Below are 22459 nucleotides of genomic sequence, written 5' to 3' on the forward strand. Positions count from 1 at the left end.
TCCCGGCCACTGCAGCCTCGACCTGCTGGGCTCCGGCGATCCTTCCACCTCAGCCTTCCGAGTAGCCGGAATTACAGGCATGCACTACCACACCTGGCTGATTTTTTGATTTATTGTAGAGATGAGGTCTCGCCAAGTTGCCCAGGTGGGTCTCAAACCCACGGGCTCAAGCAATCCACTCACCTCGGCCTCCCAAAGCGCTGGGATTACAGGCTGAGCCACCGAGTCCAGCCGACACCACTTTTATTAGGCTCAAAAACAAGCAAAATGAAGCAACTTACTTACAGATATACAAAACATGATATGAAATACATTTTTTAAAAGGCAAGAAAATAATAAACAAAACTCCGGGCAGCAGCAATCTTGTGAGGAGCAGGTGGGTGAGTTGAGGAGGCATACATATCAGCTAATGAAGCTGGTAACCTCACAGTTTTACACTGGGTGGGGATCACCCATGTTCATTTGGTTGTTACACTTGTTATATGAACTCTTTGTATATAAATAGTGCATATATTGAGGATGAAAATAAAATACCCCAAATAGTAATACTTCCTTGTAATTTCCAATACTGTTAAAATAATTTTATAACAAGCATCAAATGTTTATAATTTTAAATAAATCTATCGTTGTTAAGAAAAAAAATGGAGGAAAGAAGCATGAAATAATTTCATTTAAAACACAGGCCGGAGCCAGGCTCAGTGGCTCAGCCTGTAATCCGGCACCTTGGGAGGCTGAGGTGAGTGGATTGCCTGAGCCCGCGGGTTCGAGACCCGCCTGGGCAACTTGGTGAGACCTCATCTCTACAATAAATAAAAAATTAGCTGGGCGTGGTAGCGCGCACCTGTAATTCCGGCTACTCGGAAGGCTGAGGCAGAAGGATCGCCAGAGCGCAGCAGGTGGAGGCTGCGGTGGCCGGGAGTGGCCACTGCACTCCAGTCTGGGCGACAGAGTGAGACTCCAACTCAAAAAAAATAAAATAAATAAAATAAAATAAAATAAAACACAGGCCGGGCTCAGCCTGTCATCCCAGAGCTTTGGGAGGCCGAGGCGAGTGGACTGCCTGAGCCCGCGGGTTTGAGACCAGCCTGGGCCACTTGGTGAGACCTTGTCTCTACGATAAATAAAAAAATTAGTCAGGCGTGGTGGCACACGCCTCTAGTTCTGGCTGCTTGGAAGGCTGATGCAGAAGGATCACTGGAGCCCAGCAGATCAACTCTGCAGTGGCTGTGAGTGCGTCACTGCACTCCAGCCTGGGCAAGAGTGAGACTCCAACTCAAAAAAACCAAACAAACAAAAAACCACACACACCATAGTACTACACACAGTTGTTATACTGTATTATTTTATTTGCATGTTTCATTGTTGTACTATTGTTGCTGTCATTATTATTAATATTTGAGTCGGAGTCTCACTCTGTCATCCAGGCTGGAGTGCAGTGACACAATCACTGCTCACCACAGCCTCCACCTCCTGGGCTCAGGCAGTCCTTCTGCCTCAGTCTCCCGAGTAGCTGGGACTACAGGAACATGACACGACATTCAGCTAATTTTTTAATTTGTTGTAGAGATGAGGTCTCGCTATGTTGCCTAGACTGGTCTTGAACTCCTGGCATCAAGCAATCCTCCCATCTTAGCTTCCAAAGTGCTGAGATTACAGGCATGAGGCATCATGCTCATTCCTCTACATTGTTATTTTTATTGGGGTTTTCTCAACATATTTGACCTACAGCTGGTTGAATCCATGGAAAAAGAACATGCAAATACAGAGGGCCAACTGTATGATCACGCACACCTGAAAATCAGACTGTTAATTTAAAAGGGAATTACCCTTCCCCACCTCGTCATTGAATTACTCAAGTTGCCATATTTTAATAAATGTCTCCCATGATGACTTTACAGGGAAGCAGCCAGGTACACCGAGGTATAAGAGACAAGGGGCAAGTTGCAACGTTTGGTCTTCAAGTACAAATCAGACTCCGACAGGAGGCCAGAGGCCCCACAGTTGCATTCGTCTACAGACTGCAAGAATTGTCAAATCTCCTTTCCAAATCATTCCAGCCTACCGCAACGTCCAAGTCACCTCTTCATGGGGTTAGTGCCCAGGGGGATGGGACAGAGAACAGGCAGTTTAAAAAAACCACTGTGGAAAAGCCCCGCAGAAACTCAGCTCATGCAAATCAAACTTCAATGATGTCCTGACCCCAGAGGTTTATAACTGCATCCAATGCTCTAAGATTCAGAAAATAACCAAGTGGTTTCTACCAAACAATGAAGATTTAAACTGCCTACGAGCCGGCTCGGTGGCTCAGCCTGTAATCCCGCGCCTTTGGGAGGCTGAGGTGAGTGGATTGCCTGAGCCCACGGGTTCGAGACCCACCTGGGCAGCGAGACCTCATCTCTACAATAAATCAAAAAATCAGCCGGGCGTGGTAGCGCATGCCTGTAATTCCAGCTACTCGGAAGGCTGAGGCGGAAGGATCGCCAGAGTCCAGCAGGTCGAGGCTGCGGTGGCCGGAGCGGCCACTGCACTCCAGTCTGGGTGACAGAGTGAGACTCCAACTCAAAAAAATTTAAAAATTTAAAAAATAAATAAATAAATCAACTGCCTACGAAATCCACTCAGCACTCTTATCTGTTCTATCTGCTGAAATTCCACCAAGATCTTATTTGGGGAAAAAAGAGTATTGGAAGACAAGTATTTCCTTGGTTTTTAGTCCCCTGTCAACTGTGAAGTTCAACTCAACAGAACTAAAGTTCAGTTGACAGAATGCCTGGGAATACATTTATTTGGCATAGTTTAATTTTCTGATGAGGTGACAATTATGAATTTGCCAAAATAACATTTCTTAAAATAGCATAAAAAAGTACTCAGAATTTGTGGTCAGTAAAACCTGGATACAAATCCTAATTGCTGCTTTATAATTCTAAACAAGGTACTTTGTCATTTGAACCCTGGCTTCCCATTTGAAAAGTTGAGAAAAACAACAAGGCCAAGGGTTGTTAGCATGTTAATGAGGGTTAATATGAAAGTGCATAGTAAAATGCCTGTCACACCATATTGCTCGTGAGTGGTTACTATTCATATTATTGATAACTAGGTATTGTGACAAATTGAACAAGCAATTTTTCTATAGTAAACATAAATTCTGTCACTGTGATAATGTAATGTTATAGGAGAATTGCTTTGGATTTAAAAGCAGAACTCTGTATGCGTGATCTCTTTTAAACAAATAAATGGGGACCAGAGAATGAATTCAATATTTATATAAATGAAAACCTACTGCTGGTGTGTAGGAGATGAACATTGCAGGACAAGTTCTGCTGAGTTAAAAGAACAAGTTTCACCACCTGGGAAGCGAGACCTCATCTCTACAATAAATCAAAAAATCATCCGGGCATGGTAGCGCATGCCTGTAATTCTGGCTACTTGAAAGGCTGAGGCAGAAGGATCACCGGAGCCCAGCAGGTCGAGGATGGGGTGGCCAGGAGTGGCCACTGCACTCCAGTCTGGGCAACAGAGTGAGACTCCAACTCAAAAAAAAAAAAAAAGAATAAGTTTCTTCAAATGCTCCCTTTCCTAAATTGCCTATTACAATTTAACTAGTATCCATATTGTAACTTTGTGACAGATTCTCTTTTGAATATAACTAAATCTCTAGATGTCAAATGGGATATTTATATAGTCTGAAAGTGCTTTCCTACAAAATATTAGTTACAAACACTAAAAGAAACCCTTGCCCTAGAGAAGTTTAGCAAATACCACCTTAACATCACCAGAAGTGTGACAAATAAAATTCATGCTCAACCTACTAAGATCAGTGAGAATGACAAGACTGCACTTCTCTGATATCGCTGCTAAAAATGCATACGGTGAATCCAACAATTAAAAAAAAATCAAGGCCAGGCGCGGTGACTCAAGTCTATCATTTCCAGCACTTTGGGAGGCCGAGAAGAGAGGATTGCCTGAGCCTGTGGGTTCGAGACCAGCCCAAGCATCTTGGTGAGACCTCATCTCTACAATAAATCAAAAATTAGCCGGGCATGGTAGCGCATACCTGTAGTTCCAACTACTTGGAAGAGTGAGGCAGAAGGATCGCCAGAACCTAACAGGTAGATGCTGGGGTGGCTGTGAGTGTGCCACTGCACTCCAGTCTGGGCGACAGAGTGAGACTCCCAATCTCAAAAACAAAACAAACAACAACAATAACAACAAAAGTTCTCTCAACTTCCCAGAGGAAAAAAATGTAAAAAAAACTAGTGCCACAACATACCATGTACAAGGTTCCATACATAGTATTTAAAAAAAATTCTGCTGGGCATGGTGGCTCATGCCTATAGTCCCAGCTACTTGGAAGGCTGAAGCTCAAGGATTGCCTGAGCTCAGCAGGTTGAGGCTGCGGTGGCCATGAGCATGCCACTGCACTCCAGCCTGGGCAACAGTGAGACTCCGACTCAAAAAAAAAAAATTAAATTAAAAATTTTTTTTAATTCTATGATTTGAAATGCAAATATCTTCATGGATCAAAACAGTCATTCTTGCCTATCTTTACTGTTGTATTAAGGATCTATTCCCTGGTGGCCGGGTACAGTGGCTCATGCCTGTAATCCCAGCACTTTGGGAGGGGATTGCCTGAGTGCAGGGGCTCAAGACCAGCCTGAGCAACTTGGCAACTTATCATCTCTATAATACATCAAAAAATTAGCCAGGCATGGTGGCACATGCCTGTGGTTCCAGATACTAGGAAAGCTGAGATGGAAGGATCACCTGAACCCAGCCATGTGGAGGCTGCAGTGGCCGTGAGCATGCCACTGCACTCCAGCCTAGGCGACAGAGTGAGACTCTGACTCAAAAAAATGATAATGCTGTGGGAAAGGGATTGGCAATAGTGGGAAACTGTCAGGGGAGGGGGGGTGGGATTGGCAATTGAGGGAAACTGTTGGGGAGGAGGGGCACACCTCATCCACAAGGGTACCTGCATAATCAACGTTTGTATTTCTAACCCTGAATTCCACATCTTTATTTAAAAAAAGAATCTATTTCTGGCTAAGGATAACCTAAGAAATTCTGCTTATCAAGAAAGAAGAATAGCATACTAACCCACAGGAGTGTCCTCACCTCCAACCCTTTAATTAGCTTCCCACGTATTCCCTCTTAATTTCCCAATCACTCCAAAATTCCTGATTCATCCAGAACTCTTGGGACCTCCTTGAATAATGATTCCCCAAACACAAGAGAACCAACGAGCAGGGCGTTCAAAATAGCCAAGTCAGTCATTAACTTACCAGACCCCAAGGATGACAGCAAGTTCTTCAGCACATAGGTCAGGCATCTGGAACTGCTCGCAATCAGCTAACTTGATCTCATCTAGAACAGTATCATCATTGAGCTCAAGATTCTGGCGGAAAAGCAAAATTTTTGTTTACACCAAAAATTAAGTTTGATTAATGCAACAGAATGGCACGTTACAGATTGCTGGGGGGGATAAAGTTAACTTGTCTTTTTGTTTGAGATTGTATAATGTCTACATATGGTCAATAGGCTGTCTCTCATGAAACACATGCTTGGGCTCAATCTATGCCATTCTATCCCCAAGAATGCACTGATAATAACAACAACAGGGAATAACAGCTCTCACCAACTGAGCCTCAGATGCAATAGCCTCTGTGCAGATAATTTTACAAACCTTCTCTTTGGTCACCCTCACAGTAATCATAGGCAACAGGCATCTCTATTCCCACTTATAGATGAGGAAACAAAGGATCAGAGACTGAAAGCAACTGATCCCAAGTCACATTCACAGCACGTGGCAGCATCACAATTCAAAACCAGATCTTTCAACTCTGCTGCTAAATTTTAAAACGAACCATCAACCACCCAGCTCTGTTTCTCAGCAGTGTAGTGTGGTCAGTTGAGAAATACATTATAAGTAACCTGTTATAAAAGACAGAAATACTAAACTGGGGCAACCTCCTCGGGTCCCCTCCCACTGTAGGAGCTCTTCTGTCTTCTCAATAAATCCCACTTTCAAAAAAAGAAATACCAAACTGAGAACTGATTCTAAAATGTATATGGAAATGCAAAGGATCTAGACATAACCAAAACAATTTGAAAAAGAATAAAATCTGAGGACTTCAGATTACTTGGTTTCAAGAACTACAAAGCCAAAACAGTGTGGTGCTGGCATAAAGACAGGCAATGTAAATGAATGGAACAGAATACAGCCCAAAATTTCAGGCCCAGGCACACATGATTGATTGATTGTTAACAAAGGCAGCTGGGTGATTCAACAGGTATTTTCAACAAATAATGTGGGAACAACTAGATATCCATTTGGAAAAAAATGACTCTCTATTCTTATCCAATACCATACACAAAAATTAAATCAAAATGATCATAAACTTTAATGTAAAAACCAAAATTAGAATTGAGAATTTCTTCATAGGGAACAATCTCCGCAACCTTGAAGTAGCAGACAGTCCTTAATCAGGACACAAAAGACATGAATCGTAAGAGAAGAAAATAAACTGGGCTTCATCGAATTAAAAAATTCTACTCCTTGAAAACATTGTTAAGAAAACAAAAAGTCAAACTCTAAACTCCAAGAACAAATATACAAAACACATATCTGAAAAGGGACTTGTACTCAGAATACGGTGAACTCTTGGACTTGTACTCAGAATACAGTGAACTCTTAGTAAGAAGAAGGACAACCCTATTCAAAAATGGGCAAAAGATAGAGACTCTGACTAAGAAAAGAAGAAAAGGTGGCTCAGAATGTAATCCCAGCACTTTGGGAGGCTGAGGCCAGTGGATTGCCTGATCCTGCAGGTTCAAGACCAGCCCGGGCAACTTGGCAAGACCTCCTCTCTACTGTAAGTAAAAAATTAGCTGTGTGTGGTAGCGCACACCTGTAGTTCCCGCTACTTGGAAGACTGAGGCAGAAGGATCGCTGGATCCCAGCAGGCCATGAGTGTGCCACTGCACTCCAGCCTGGGCAACAGAGTGAGACTCCAACTCAAATTTTAAAAAATAGAAGAAAAACAGATTTTTATACACACTTTATAAAAGATGAGATATGAATAGCCAATAAGCACACAAAGAAATCCTCAGTAAAAGTAGTCAATAGAGAAATACTAACTAAAAGTGGACAATTTAGTGTGCACACATTTGAATGGCTAAAATTTAAAAGACTGACAATTCTAAATGTTAGCAAAGATCTGGAACAATTAGAACTTTCATACATTGCTGCTGGGAATGTAAAAATGCTCCAACCACAGCAAACAGTTTGCCAGTTTCTTGCAATAAACACATGTTTCCATAAGTCAACAATTCACCCGAGAGAAATGAAAACATATGTCCACAGAAAGATATGTATAGAAATGTTCAAGCTGGGCTCGGTGGCTCAGCCTGTAATCCCAGCACTTTGGGAGGCTGAGGTGAGTGCATTGCCTGAGCCCGCGGGTTCAAGACCCACCTGGGCAACTTGACGAGACCTCATCTCTACAATAAATCAAAAAAATTAGCCGGGTGTGGTAGCGTGCGCCTGTAGTTCCAGCTACTCGGAAGGCTGAGGCGGAAGGATCGCCGGAGCCCAGCAGGTCGAGGCTGCGGTGGCCGGGAGCAGCCACTGCACTCCAGTCTGGGCAACAGAGTGAGACTCCAACTCAAAAAAAAAAGAAATGTCCATGGCAGTTTTATCTGTAACAGTCCAAAACTGGAAACAACCCAAATGTCTGTCAACAGATAAACAGAATTTTTGAATGATGCTACATCTAACCAACGGAATTCTACTCAGCAATAAAAAGGAACCACTGACATCACATAGATAAATCTCAAAAACGTCATGCTGACAAGGAGGCCAGATGCAGAAGAGTACGTGATGCATAATTCCATTTCTATAAAAGTCTAGAAAAGGCAAACGACCTGTAGTCACAGAAAGCACACCCAGAGCCATTTGGGGCCAGAGGCATGGGGTTTACTGCAAAGGCACAGGGTGGAGTTCTCTGGGGTAATGGTCATTTTGACTGGAACAGGTAGATGAATGCATTTGTCAAATCCCATTAAACTGTGTTGCTAAAATAGGTCAGTTTTTCTGTACACAAGTTACATCTTAACAAAAGTGATTTTTAAAAGACGGAATCACCAAAAACTAGTAAACCCACAACTACACTACAACACAGACACTCCCTAGAATGCACAAATAAAAAAGACTGACCACACCAAGTGCTGGCAAGAATGAAGAGTAGCTAGACGCTCATACGCTGATGGTAGAAATGTAAAACAGCAAGACCACTTCTGAAAACAGCCTGGTCGTTTCTCCAAAGTTAAAAATACACTTAACACATGACCCAGCCATTCCATTCCCAGGTATTTACCCAAGAAAATGTAAAACATGTTTGCACATAGACTTACTCACAAACATTCCCAGCAACTTTAGTAACAGCTGCAAGAAACAACTCAAACATCCACCAACAGCCAAGCAGATAAAACACATTGTGGTTTACCCACACAATGAAATATGACTCAGCAATAAACAGGAGCTAACTAATGGTGTTACAACACGGATGAATCTCAAAAACATTAGGCCAAGTGAAAGACGCCAGGCACAAGAGTTCAAACCATGCGATTCCATTAATTTGAAATTCTAGAAAAGACAGATCGAACCTGTGATAGAGAGATCAGTGAGGGAAATGACTGACTGCAAAGGAGGAGGAGGGGACTTTCTGGAGTAATGGAAATGGTTCCACATTTTCATTACGGTCATGGTTATATGGGTCTATTTGTTAAAACTCAACAAACTGAGACAGGGAGTGGTGGCTCATGGCTGTTATCCCAGCACTTGGGAAGACCAAGGTGAGAGGACTGCCTGTGCCCAGGAGTTCAAGGCCAGCCTAGACAGCATAGCAAGACCTTGTCTCTTCAAAAAATTTTAAAAACTAGCTGGGTGTGGCGATACACACCCACAGTGCCAGTTACTCAGGAGGCTGAGGCAGGAGGATCACTTGAGCCCAGGAGTATGAGGCTATGGTGAGCCATGATCATGCCACTATATTCCAGCCTGGGCAACAGAATAAGATCCCAACTCAAAACAACAACAAACTGTAATTTTAAAATAGGTGGATTTTATATATAAATTATTCCTCGATAAACTTGGTTTAAACTTTTCCTAATTCTCGATAAACTTGGTTTAAACTTTTCCTAATTCCACAAAAGTATAACTAAAACTAGGGACACGTTAGGGGCCAAAGGAAGCCAGGCAGGGACCCCCTTTCAGAAGGCTGGAAATTACCTCTGGCTACAAGGTCAGGCTTTGGAAATGGGGACAAGGTGAGCAGTGAAACTGCCCAAGACTCAGGCCAAAGGACCAGTTTTCTTTTAGCCGTGCTCAAATCCACCCTAACTGTAGGCCTAGCTTTTGTCTTACAGGGATTGAAGAAGAGAGAACGCAGCCCCCAACAGCTGTTGGCACAGAGCCTCAAACCCTGCAGCCTCCACCGCGAAGCTCCTTCCTGCAGAGATCCCTGAGGAAGGCCGGCTGGCAGGGGCACAGCACACCCCGTCGGCCGGCCGCTTTCACCACTGGCCTTTCATCGTGTGAAAATTGAGGTTACAGTCGTATGTAACTCTAAATGTTCTCACAGACATTTATGAAATATTTAGAACGTTAGTCTAATACATCACAAATATCCTTGTAACATGTATCAAGCAAAAGCTATTAATGAGATATTAGACATTCCTTTCCAACATCGTTTCAAGCCTGGTATGTATTTCACACTCACGGCCCAACCCATTGCCAGGACTGACGGTTCCCACGCTGGACAGACCAGCTCAGAGCACCCCAGACCTGCACTTTCTCCTATCCTTACAGGGCAGCATTAACCTGCTTATGAATACCCAGCATTTAATACCACATTGCAGAGGGCCTGTCAGTATCTAATCTGATCCTTTTACAAAATATCACATGGGAAACACAAATGAGGAAACTAAGAACACAGTCAGATCCCAGATTCTCAACAGGCTCGGCGCTATGGCTATGACAGGACCAGAGTCCCTTCCACTCAGCCAGGACCCTTCATCCTCCACAGGAGCCCTGAGCTGTGTCAGTGCTGCCAACAGGGAATTATTTACTTAGCAAATACAAGTAGGCGATCCAAGAGGTTTCGATCTTTCTAGCTTCTCTGTGTTCCTATTCAGCTCTTTCTGAAGTTAAAATGGGTCTGCTGCAACAGCTCCTTGAGTAACTAACTGTTCTACAAGTTCCCATATTAAATATTGTTCTACCTTAGTCCCACTTGACCTTCATAACATTCTACTGAATCAAGAAATCAGTACACACATGCACAAAGAAATCAGTGCATAATTTACTACCGATACATGGGACACACTATAATATTCAGCATTTAATGTATATTTTGTGTCAGATGTCTGAGCATGTAGCACTTCTGTTTTCTGTGAATAAACACTTTTAATTTATTCTCCCTTCTCCCCACAACTGAACAAGAAACAGCAGAGACTGTCTCTGACTTGCACAACGAGTTGCTCATAACTGCAGGCTTATTGAACTCTGATATCCAATAGCTTTATTCTATGTAATTCCCCATGCATTACCAATTCAGGAAGGCCCAAAGGGAAAACATCATGTTCCTCCCTGGCAATAAAATTACTGTATTTCCCCAATTCAAAGATATATATTTTCACACTTTAACATTTCTAATCAGGAGATATTTTATAATCACTACAATTGGTATAGTAGTGTTCCTAAATGAATATGGTAACAGCTGGAAGAATTAGTCTCTACTCAGTCTGCCTTTCACATTTCTTCAAGGAACTAATAATACAGCATCATTAAGTCATAAATATTGAATTCTAGAAGAAAAACACCATTTATCTCTATTTAAGTGTTAAAAAAAAAAAAAGGCTTACACACAGAGTTCATCCTACCCTGCAGCCATCTGGCAAAGGCTGAAGAAAGGACACGATGGGGTCTCTGCCCACCACTCAGTGTTCCTGAGGCATCATCTCAGAAACTGTGAGATCAGACGTTAATGGAGTTAAACAACCCACATGCCTGCTTACCTTAATTAACGGCTTCTGAGCAGTGGGTGCTGGACTGAAATCAGAATGTGAAAGGACGTCTTCCTCCCTTTTTACATCCACGATCAGTTGTGCCACATAATTTTCCTGGAATCGTGTCCTTTTTCCCAAAGCACCTGAAAAAGCAATTAAATTATATCTACTGATTTGCCAATCAGACTGGACAACCGTGAAGAGCAGTATTTTCAGAGTGCTTTAGCATTCACAAGGTGTTTTCTCCATTTCACTGAGACTGTGCTCAGGTTTTTCATGACTTATAAAATAACAAAGCCAATAAGCCATAGTGCCAGGCCTCAAATGTAGAATTTCTGCCAGTAAATTCCACATATTTGTTTTTGTATCAAACTACCTCAAAAAAGAGTGACTTATTAAGTGTCATAAGTAGAAGAACTATTATTATCTCTAAATAACAGATGAGAAAAACAGGTTCTGAGGTAGAGTCACTCATTCAAGACCACAGGGCTTCTGAGCATCAGAGCCAGAGCTCAATGTCAGGACCCTCAGGGTTTAAGTCCCACAGTCCATTACATCATCTGGCTTCATGCAACAACAAACTTTTTTCATTATGTCTCTGAAATAACTTGCTGCACAATAGCTGTTTTCAAACCACTTGAAGAGAAGCAGAAGCTCCAGCATCCATCCTCTGGAAAGGGTCAGATTACAAAGACCAACCTACAAAGGCTGGATTTTATCCTGTGATGAGTCTGACTCTCCATTACGGATTAACCTTCAAAACATGATATGCTAAAGATAGCCACGGCAATGATTATGGTAAGGCTATAGCTGAATGGAAAAAAACTATAACCTGGTTTTCATTTACTCTCTGTGAACACATTTGTATTTTTAAGTTCTTTACCTCTAAGTTGGAAGACAAAATATGAAGAACTAGATAATAAATATCTCAACAGCTAAAGCTGAATATACAGCATCCTGTGCCATTAATAGTCCCAAAAAAGTCTCCTAGGACCAAAATATTTTAAAATATCATCTCTGAAACTAACCTCGCAAGTTATATTATACTTAATTATATTTTCACATATAAACAAGACTCCAACTTAAACATGGCCATTGTTCCAAAAATTATAAGCTGGATATTAACAATTTCCCCCCTACAACCAACATAATAAAAGGTGGCTAAGATCCCAGAGCAATCTATAAAGCCTTATTTAACTCATAAAATATCTGAAGGATTTTACTGATAGAACTAGCTCAATGAAAAGCATAGAATTTGGGAGCTAAAATTAGGCCTTAGAGACCATCTAGACCCAGCCCAAGGAGGACAAACAGATCCAATTGCTTCAACATTCACAGATAGGCAGTCACATCCTGGAATGCTCAGCGCAGACTCATGGGTATAGATGGTATGATCAACTGATGATGTGACTTTCATTAATGTATTCAATATTGTATGTCAATGGTATTGTGAGACATCAGGAATACAGTAATACATAAAAAGAAAACAATGTGCAGCCATGCTCAGTGGCTCAGCCTGGAATCCTAGTACTCTGGGAAGCTGAGGCAAGTGGATTGCCCATGGATTCGAGACCAGCACGGGCAACTTGGCTGGTCTCTACAATAAATAAAAACTTAGCTGGGCATGGTAGTGCACACCTGCAGTTCCAGCTACTTGGAAGGCTGAGGCGGAAGGATCGCTGGAGCCCAGCAGGTCGATGCTGGGGTGGCCGTGAGTGTGTTACTGTACTCTAGCCGATGCAATAAGACTCCAATTCAAAAAAAGAAAAAGTAAAGAAAACAATGTTTCTTATTTGATATTCAGAATAAACACAGAGGCTTTAGGAGAAATTCTGGGATTCATTCATTCATTAAATATTTACTGAGTGCCTACAATATGTCAGACAATGTTCTCAGGCATTGAAGAAACATCAAGCAAAGAAAAACTTCTGTTCACAAAGAACACAAAATGGAATACAAGGCTGAGTGTGGCACCTCATGCCTATAATCCCAGCACTCCCAGGAAGCCAAGGTGGAAGACTGCTTGAGTTCAGGAGTTCGAGACCAGCCTGAGCCATATAGTAAAACCTCATCTCTAGCAAAAAGCAAAAAAAAAATTCGGTAAGCAAGGTGGTGCATGCCTGAAGTCCCAGTTAATCAGGAGGGCTGAGACGGGAGGATCACTTGAACCAAGGAGATCAAGGCTATGGAGAGCTGTGATCATGCCACTACACTCCAGTCTGTGTAACAGAATGAAACTCCAACTCAAAAAAAAATTTATACACTCATATACACATTAGGGGGACAAAAAAAAAACAGTAATTTAGGTGGGCATGTTCATGTAAATCACCCATTGTGAAATGGGTGAACATATTGAAAAAAATCTCCCAAAAAAATTCACTGAGGCTGAATGCAGCCTCTAACAACAATGCTAGAGGGTGCACTGATGCCAGTGGGTTCCAAGAACATGCACCTAGTGGGAGAAGCCTGTACCACAACAGGCCTGCCCTCCAAAAGATAATTCCGTGTGTGTGTGTGTGTGTGTGTGTGTGTGTGTGTGTGTGTCTCTAAAACGAACACACTGGCAGTTTATATTGTATGCAAGATGGAAATAATAGGTGAGTATTTAATTACAAAAAAGGGTAATGCAGAGAGGCCAAACTAAACGTGGGAGTAAAAAGAAGTCTTCGAAGGCCCACAGCTTGAATGGGTAGAAATTTATTTGTGTACTGTCTGGCTGCTACGTATTGTAACATATGTCTAACTAGATTAGAACAATAAATAAGAATCTCTAGGAATAAAGAAAATAGATAATATCAAATTTGCTCTAAAACTATACATTTTTAAATAAGATTTTTTAAAATCTACTTTTGTAAAACAAAGAATAGGATATAGAAAAAAATTAGCTGGGCTCAGTGGCTCAGCCTGTAATCCCGCGCTTTGGGAGGCTGAGGTGAGTGGATTGCCTGAGCCCGCGGGTTCGACACCCGCCTGGGCAACTTGGCAAGACCTCATCTCTACAATAAATCAAAAAATTAGCCGGGTGTGGTAATGCATGCCTGTAGTTCCAGCTACTTGGAAGGCAGAGGCGGAAGGATTGCCGGAGCCCAGCAGGTCGAGGCTGTGGTGGCCGGGAGAGTGCTACTGCACTCCAGTCTGAACGACAGAGTGAGACTCCAACTCAAAAAAAAAAAAAAGAAAGAAAGAAATTACTAGCATACAATATAAACTGCCAGTGTGTTCGTTTTATCATAAAATTAAATTATTCACAAAAAATTATTCACAAAAGGGAAAAAGTCTTACCTGTCAAATCAATTTGTAATTTGCTAATGTCCTTAGCAATACTGAACTGATCTTCTGCCTTTTTATACTCATAATAATACAAAAACATATGTGCACATTCCAGATGGAATTGAATAGCCAAATATCGACCTGAATCACCAGCAAACAGACTCTCTAGTTTCAACACTGCAAGACAAAAGAAGAAACATTAAAAATTATGAAAATAAAAATATATTTATGAGTAAAATATTGAGTCCATAACATGTAAAGTATATTACATCGTCTCTGCTCTTAAACCATTCTAAACATAGGAAGTGAGGAATGTAAATGCAAAGAGAGTAACCAAGGAGCATTCCCTGAGCACCTGGATACTCCAAACAGGATGCTGAAGACACCCTGCTCCATTTTCTTCTTTATCCACACAACCCTAGGAAATACACCCCATGACCCCGCTGCTTTTCTTACAGAAATGGTCGTAATCGTGCTATAAAAACATACGGCAATATAAGGTGTTGACACAAAGCAGCAAACAAATCTATAAGAATGAAATGTAAACCGGGCTTGGTGGCTCAGCCTGTAATCCCGCGCCTTTGGGAGGCTGAGGTGAGTGGATTGCCTGAGCCCGTGGGTTCGAGACCCGCCTAGGCAACTTGGCGAGACCTCATCTCTACAACAAATCAAAAAATTAGCCAGGTGTGGTAGCGTGTGCCTATAGTTCCAGCTACTTGGAAGGCTGAGGCGGAAGAAAGACTGGAGCCCAGCAGGTCGAGGCTGCAGTGGCTGGGAGCAGCCACTGCACTCCAGTCTGGGTGACAGAGTGAGACTCCAATTCAAGGAAAAAAAAAAAAGAGTGAAAAGGAGAGTTGTACTTCATTGAGACCCTTAAAAAAAAAGGAGAAGAAAAAAGAGTTAACAGAAAATCCAATGAAAAGGAGATCTAGCTTGCAGTTTCCTGCATAAAGAATGCAAAAGTTCTTCCTCAAAAGAAAACAGGAAGCAACTATACATCCATATATATCGAAGAGAATACGAACATCAAATAAAGAATGAATGAACACTGGCCTGGCAGTCAGAGTCTAATTTATTTCTCTAAATATCTGAGATGAAAAGATGGGAGGATAATAACTTACTAACACAGCATCTGAAATAAAGTGATTCAACATTAATCATATATAATAAAGGAGCTAGCTGACACACACCAAGTTACAAGGGGGTCTAACAGGTCACCTCATCTAACCGAAGCCCCCAAACAGAATTCTCTTCGACAATATCCCTGACAAACTACCCCTCACACATTTCCAGTGCTGCATTAGCCAGCACTTCGCAACACAGCCCACAAGAATGAAAGCATATGAGTAAATGGAAGATGCATTTCCAGTGTTCAAAGACAAACAACAATTTTTCCACCATTCAAGTTGAAAGAGAAGATTTTACTGACTGCCTGCTTCGGCTAGCAATGGTATTGTACATGTTGTGTTATTTAATCCTCACGATGACTTTGATAACTCTGAGACTGACATTATTTCCCTTAACTCATTAGAAAACTGAGCTCAGATAGCTAGCGACTAGTGACCTCAGCTGTTAAGTGGCAAAGCCAACATCTGAATCAAGGCTGTGAAGAAAAAGGAAGAAGGGGAATTGGCAAGGGGAGGATAAAGGTGCAGAGGTGATGCCACAAAACCCAGTCCACGGGATCACCACAGCCCAGCAGCAATGCCTGTAACTAAGGGGACAGGTGTCCCTTGGTCTTACTGTGAACTGAAATTAAAATGGGTCTGAAAAAGAAAGATACGCTTTTCTTCAGCCCATTCATTAAAGAGATACCCTGGCCTCAAATAAAGAGAATAAGTCCAGATGTACCTGCCTTCCCTCCTGAGGCACACAGGTCTCCTAATATGCACTTCTCACTGTGAAAACCCCTCGGTAGATTTCATCCATACAGCCACACAAAGGACAACCCAGGCTGATGACAGTCAGTGCCCCTAGCAAGGACTTCTTTTGTTTCAACTCTCTTTTCCTTGTGTCTGCCCAATATTCCTGAGTGTCTAGCCATTACTCAGAAATATAATGACTTTCCCTAACCTTGGCACAGTTTGCAAGTGACACAATTTTGCTTGGTTGCCAATGACAGTTATCTTCCCAAGAGGTTCTGGATGTAGAAATCAAGAAATGTGACGGTTGGCCAAGGTTTTTAAAAATCCTCTCTCAAACATCACAGATAGTCCACGTCTGCATTTAAGAAGACTTGTTATGTTGTGGCAGCTCATACAGGTCAAGGAAAAACTGTCAACTTTAAACTGTCCTAATAACACACAAAGAAGTCACGTAAACATCCAAAGCTGGTTGTGTGGACCATCTTCCCTCCATCTGCCTTCCTATCTATATGCTATCGGTCTGTATGTATGTATTATCAGTATCACTGACTTTGATCTTGTATTTTGTGCTTTCTCTGCATATCTTACTTGTTTGGGGGTCAAATGGTGGATAAAGAAAATAAGAGAACAGATCCTGACTTTTTTTAAGGAGCTTAGGCCGGGAATGGTGGCTTATACCCATAATCCCAGCACTTTCGGAGGCATAGGGGGGAGAATGGCTTGAGCCCAGGAGTTCAAGACCAGTGTACGCAACACAGTGAGACCACATCTCTTACAAAAAATTAATTAGCCAGGTGTGGTGGTGTGCACATGTAGACCCATCTGCTCAAAAGGCTGAGCCAGGAGGATCGTTCCAGCCCAGAAGTTTGAGGCTGCAGTGAGTTGTGATGGCACCACTGCACTCCAGTCTGGGTAGCAAAACATAATCCCAACTCAAAAAAATAGAAATAAAAAAGAATTACCTTAAGCTTTAGATTCCAGCAACATGACTGAGTACCTTCTCAATAAAATCACCTAAGAAACTGGATTTTTAAAAACTGTAACAGCCTGGCTCGGTGGCTCAGTCTGTAATCCCGCACCTTTGGGAGGCTGAGGTGAGTGAATTGCCTGAGCCCGCGGGTTCAAGACCCTCCTGGGCAGGCGAGACCTCATCTCTACAATAAATCAAAAAATCAGCCGGGCGTGGTAGCGCATGCCTGTAATTCCGGCTACTTGGAAGGCTGAGGCGGAAGGATCGCCGGAGCCCAGCAGGTCGAGGCTGCGGTGGCCGGGAGCGGCCGCTACACTCCAATCTGGGCAACAGAGTGAGACTCCAACTTAAAAAAAACAAAAAACAAAAACTGTAACATAGTCATGCCTTGCTTAGCGACAGGGACACAATCTGAGAAGTCGAGCATTAGGCAACTCATGCTGTGCCAACATCACAGGGTGGTATTTGTACAAACCTCGATGGTGTAGCCTGCCACATACCTCTAGTTCCAGTCTAACCTCACAGGACCACCATCAGACATGCAGTAGACCAAACTAGCATTATGTGACACTGACTAGATACTGCTGTGTTAATGGTTGTGCTGGGAACAAAGTACAGATTCCTCAAAGAACAAAACCTAAGTAAGAGCTGCAATCTGCTGGTGCCAGCTACTTGGGAAACTGAGGTGGGAGGATCATCTGAACCCATAAGTTCAAGACCAGGCTGGGCAAAATAATGCGATCCTATCTCAAAAAACAAACAACAACAAAAAAAACACACCACCTCAACCCTCGGAAGTAAACACACAATGAAGCCATAGTCTCCCCTGAAACTATCTAACAAGCCTCATTCCATTTTGATGGCTACAAGAAACACCAAGACGACAGAGGAGGGCCAGACCCACCCAAAGTAGGCAACCTAGCAAGAGGTCCACATTCAAAGCTGGGAGCCAAGGAACTGTATCTTCAGAGTAAGGCTAAAATGGAGATATGTCTGCCACACAAAAAGGGACAGCAAGGAAAGAGGCAGAGGGTGAAGGGGAGACAATTTATCCCAAGAATTGATCATCGTAAGCCAGCCTTCACACAGATCTGTAGACCACATATAGGTTATCTACGCAGTCCAAAAACCCTCAGGCCGAAAATGTAGGTTCCCAGGAAAAATGGCAGAAACAAAGACAAATTCTTTTCTGAAGAAATGTAACTTCTATCAGGATTCACAGAATTCCCAGCAGGGCTTGGCCTGTAATCCCAGCATTTTGGGAGGCCAAGGCAAGTGGACTGCTTGAGCCCCGGATTTGAGACCAGCCCGGGCAACGTGGCGAGACCGTGTCTCTACAATAAATCAAAAAATTAGCTGGGCGTGGTAGCATGCACCTGTAGTTCCAACTACTCAGAAGGCTGAGGTGGAAGGATCGCCTGAGTCCAGCAGGTTGACACTGGGGTGGCCATGAGTGTGCCACTGCACTCCAGCCTGGGAGACGGAGTGAGACTTCAACTCAAAAAAGAAAAAAAAAAAACAAAGAATTCCCACAGATAAATTTCCAAGGAAAACATAAGCTCATAGCAAAAAACAAACCCCAAAACAATAAAATCCCACAAAACATAGAAAATATTAAAATAATACCTGAAAACAAGTAGAAACAACAAAAGGCAGAAACAGACTTTCAAAGCCTTCAAAGGGTGAAATTTCCAGATACAGAACACAAAATGTTTAATAGGTTTCTAGAAAGGCTGGACATGGCGGCTCACAGCTGTAATCCCAACACTTTGGGAGGCCAAGGCAGGAGGATCGTTTGACTCCAGGAGTTTGAGATGTGCCTGGGCAACAAAGCAAAACACCATCTCTACAAAAAAAAAAAAAAAATTAGCCAAGCATGGTGCCACATGCCTATAGTCTCAGCTACTTGGGAGGCTGAGGCAGGAGGATCCCTTGAGTCTAGTTCAAGGCAGCAGTGAGCTAAAATTATACCACTGTACTTTGGCAAGATCCGTCTCTGGGGAAAAAAAAAGCTAGAATATATGAACAAAGAATAAGGCCAGGCATGGTGGCTTGTTGGGAGCCAACATCTATAGCTACATGGCTGAGGCCTGTAAAGGCCCATCTGGAAGATCGCCTCTGACATAGGATATCACTTATACCTATAATATTGGCGTGTGATTAGTGACCAGTGAGCATACATGGCAGTAAAACTTATAAGTAAATCTCAATACACCTGATGGAAAGTGCATAGCAGAATTATTTTTCTCTATCTTTCTAAGTTTTACTTCTTTCTAGATATTTTTTAACTTCTATTTCCTGGTAGACTGGGTAGTCAGCTCTTGTTCCCGAAAGCTGTTTCCCCTAGGGCTAAGATTAGAAACTAAATTACCATGATAGTTTTGTCGCTGTGCCCCTAGCCAGGTAGAACGTTTTCTTTTGTTTCGTTAATTACCGAAACTCTGTCTGCTTCAGCCCATGGCCGCCATCTTGGCAGCCATGCATTTCCTTGTTCAGGAGCGTGACAGCTACTATTTGATTTTTAGAGTAGACTTGTTAGGATAAAATATATACATATACACTCATAGTTGCGTAAATCTATGCTTGCTGTTTTGTTTCCTTTTGCTACATTATTCAAGTGTAATAGTTACTATACGATTTATAAAAGAATTAACGATAAGGTATTAGCTCAGTAGGATATAGCATAGTATTAAAGTCCAATCACTAGATCATATAAAAATTAAAGTTTAGACATATGAAACATATGAATTATAGTAAAGTTTTGTAGTTTAAGAATAAGTTTTAACTGAGTTATAAGGCATTACGTTAAATCGTAATAGGATAATAGTATAACTAACAGCTAAGTCATTTAAGTAAACTTATAGATTATAGTATAGTGTTAAGTTGATAATATTAATCGTTAAAAATATTGGGAATCAGTGAACTTGGATTGAACCTAGAGTTAACTCAGGAAAGTTTTTTGTATTAATCAGGGTATAGAGCAAAGAGTATAATATGAATGATTCATTGAACATTATGGAAAACACTATGAACGATTTGTATTGAAATTGTGCACCTGTGACCTTAATGTAAGCACGGCAGGCAACATGGAATTCGAATTGTTTGCTTGGAAATTGCAGATCTCGTGGTGGTCTTGTGATGCATAGTTTGTAAAGCACGGAACTTGTACGCCCCCAGTAAGTGATTATCACACTGCTGGAGGGTATAGAAAATGGTATATAAGTTGGAAGGAGTCTGAATAAAATTTGGCTTCAGTCCTGATCAGACTATTCCCTGAAGAACTGCCTCCGAGTAGTCTCTTCTCGCCGTCCAGATTCTCTGGTGCGGGTCCTAACCCACCCTTGGTCAGTGCTGGTCACCGACAGTGGCTCACACCTGTCACCCCAGCACTTTGGGAGGTGGAGGCAAGAGGACTGCCTGAGCCCAGGTGTTTGAGACAACCTATGGAACTTGGCGAGGTCTCATCTCTACAATAAACCAAAAAATTAGCCGGGCATGGTACTGTGTGCCTGTAATTCCAACTACTTGGAAAGCTGAGGTGGAAGGATCACCTGCGCCCAGCAGGCTAAGGCTGCAGCGGCCATGAGCATTCCACTGCACTCCAGCCTGGGCAACAGAGACACCTACTCAAAAAAAGAAGAAGAAGAAAGTAAAGAAATCAACTAGATAAACTAAAGAAGGAACCAAAAAAGTCTAATTTTTTTCTTATATTAAAGTTTAAAATGAAATAAACCAAAGAACTAGAAGACAGAACCAAGTAAATCATGTAGAATGCAACACAGGGAAACAAAGAGAAAACAAAAGAACTAAAGAACGTTGAGGATGCAGAGGCAATCTAACATGTCTGAAGATACAGAAGGAGAAAAGAGACGATAAAGAAGAGACAATATTTGAAGAGATAACAGCTACACCTTTTCCAGAAATGTGGCAAGACAATAAAAGTCAACTGAACCCCTAACAAGATAAAGAAATCATCTTTACTTCAGAGTCAAACTCAAGAGCCACAATTACAAAGAGATGATCTTAAGAACTGAAAAGAAAACAGGTGTGCTGCTCACAAAGGAAGAGCAACTGGACCAGCACAGATGGATCAGTATCAACAAATGAAACCAAAACAACACAAAGGAGATAGTCATGGTGCTGCTTAGAATCCTTCAGCAACAATTCAGAAGTGTGAGATAAGAACATCTCCAAGCAAACAGAAAACAGAGTTTATCGCCAATTTAAGCTCATTCAAATAGAGTGGCCTCTGTAATTTCCAGTATACAAGAAGGACTTTGGAGTTTTACCCCCTGCATGTGGAAAAAATAATGAGAAAACATTGCCCAAAGGCAGACAGGAGACGAGCCAAAGGCTCAGTCAACACCGCAGAGTCAAACTTCACCAAGCAGTGCATCTTAGGAAAACCCTCATGGAAATTGGAACTGGCATCCAATTCCTGAACAAAACCCAAAACCCACAGGTCATAAGAGAGAAGACAGACAAGTGGGACCTTATTAAACTGACAAGCTTCTGCAAAGCCAAAGAAAACATCAAGAGAGCAGGGAGACAGCCTACAGACTGGGAAAAAGTATTTGCCAACTCCAGGTCTGACAAAGGCTTAACATCCTGGATCTACAAGGAACTCAAACGTGCTGAAAAGAAAAAAACAAACAACCCCATTATAAAATGGGCAAAAGATATGAACAGACACTTCACAAAAGAAGACACCCGAGCAGCCAACAAACACATGAAGAAATGCTCAACCTCACTAATCATCAGGGAGATGCAAATCAAAACCACACTGAGATACCACCTAACTCCAGTCAGAATGGCAATTATCAACAACTCAAAAAATAACAGCTGCTGGAGAGGGTGTGGTGAAAAGGGAACACTTCTACACTGTTGGTGGGAGTGTAAACTAGTGCAACCTCTGTGGAAAGCAGTGTGGTGATTCCTAAAAGCTCTAAAAATTGACCTTCCATATGACCTTGCAATCCCACTACTGGGAATATACCCTGAAGACCTCAAATCACTCTATAAAAAAGACACCTGCACACGTATGTTTATTGCAGTGTCGTTCACAATAGCAAGAACCTGGAAACAACCATGCTGCCCATCAAAAGAGGACTGGATTTAAAAAATGTGGTACATATACACGATGGAATACTATGCAGCCATAAAAAAGAACAAAATCATGAATTTCGCAGCAACCTGGATGAAACTAGAGTCTATAATACTGAATGACCTCTCACAGAAACAAAGATCCGAGTATCACATGTTCTCACTTATATAATGGACCTTGAAC

The 22459-nt window shown here is 42.0% G+C and overlaps 1 protein-coding gene across 1 annotated transcript in view; it reads right to left on the minus strand.

The window, feature by feature from the left end:
• The window catches only part of TTC27 (tetratricopeptide repeat domain 27), a 170686-nt gene that overhangs the window by 121021 nt on the left and 27206 nt on the right, over nucleotides 1-22459 (minus strand). Inside the window, exons 6-8 of the mRNA XM_008061877.2 lie at nucleotides 14350-14514; nucleotides 11077-11210; nucleotides 5283-5395 (exon numbers count right to left, since the gene is read on the minus strand). Coding sequence (XP_008060068.1) covers nucleotides 5283-5395; nucleotides 11077-11210; nucleotides 14350-14514 — 412 coding nt within the window. The remainder of the gene's footprint in view (nucleotides 1-5282; nucleotides 5396-11076; nucleotides 11211-14349; nucleotides 14515-22459) is intronic.

This window comes from Carlito syrichta, unplaced genomic scaffold, assembly GCF_000164805.1.
Source record: "Carlito syrichta isolate Samal-C Ts95f unplaced genomic scaffold, Tarsius_syrichta-2.0.1 Scaffold305633, whole genome shotgun sequence".
NCBI lineage: Eukaryota > Metazoa > Chordata > Mammalia > Primates > Tarsiidae > Carlito > Carlito syrichta.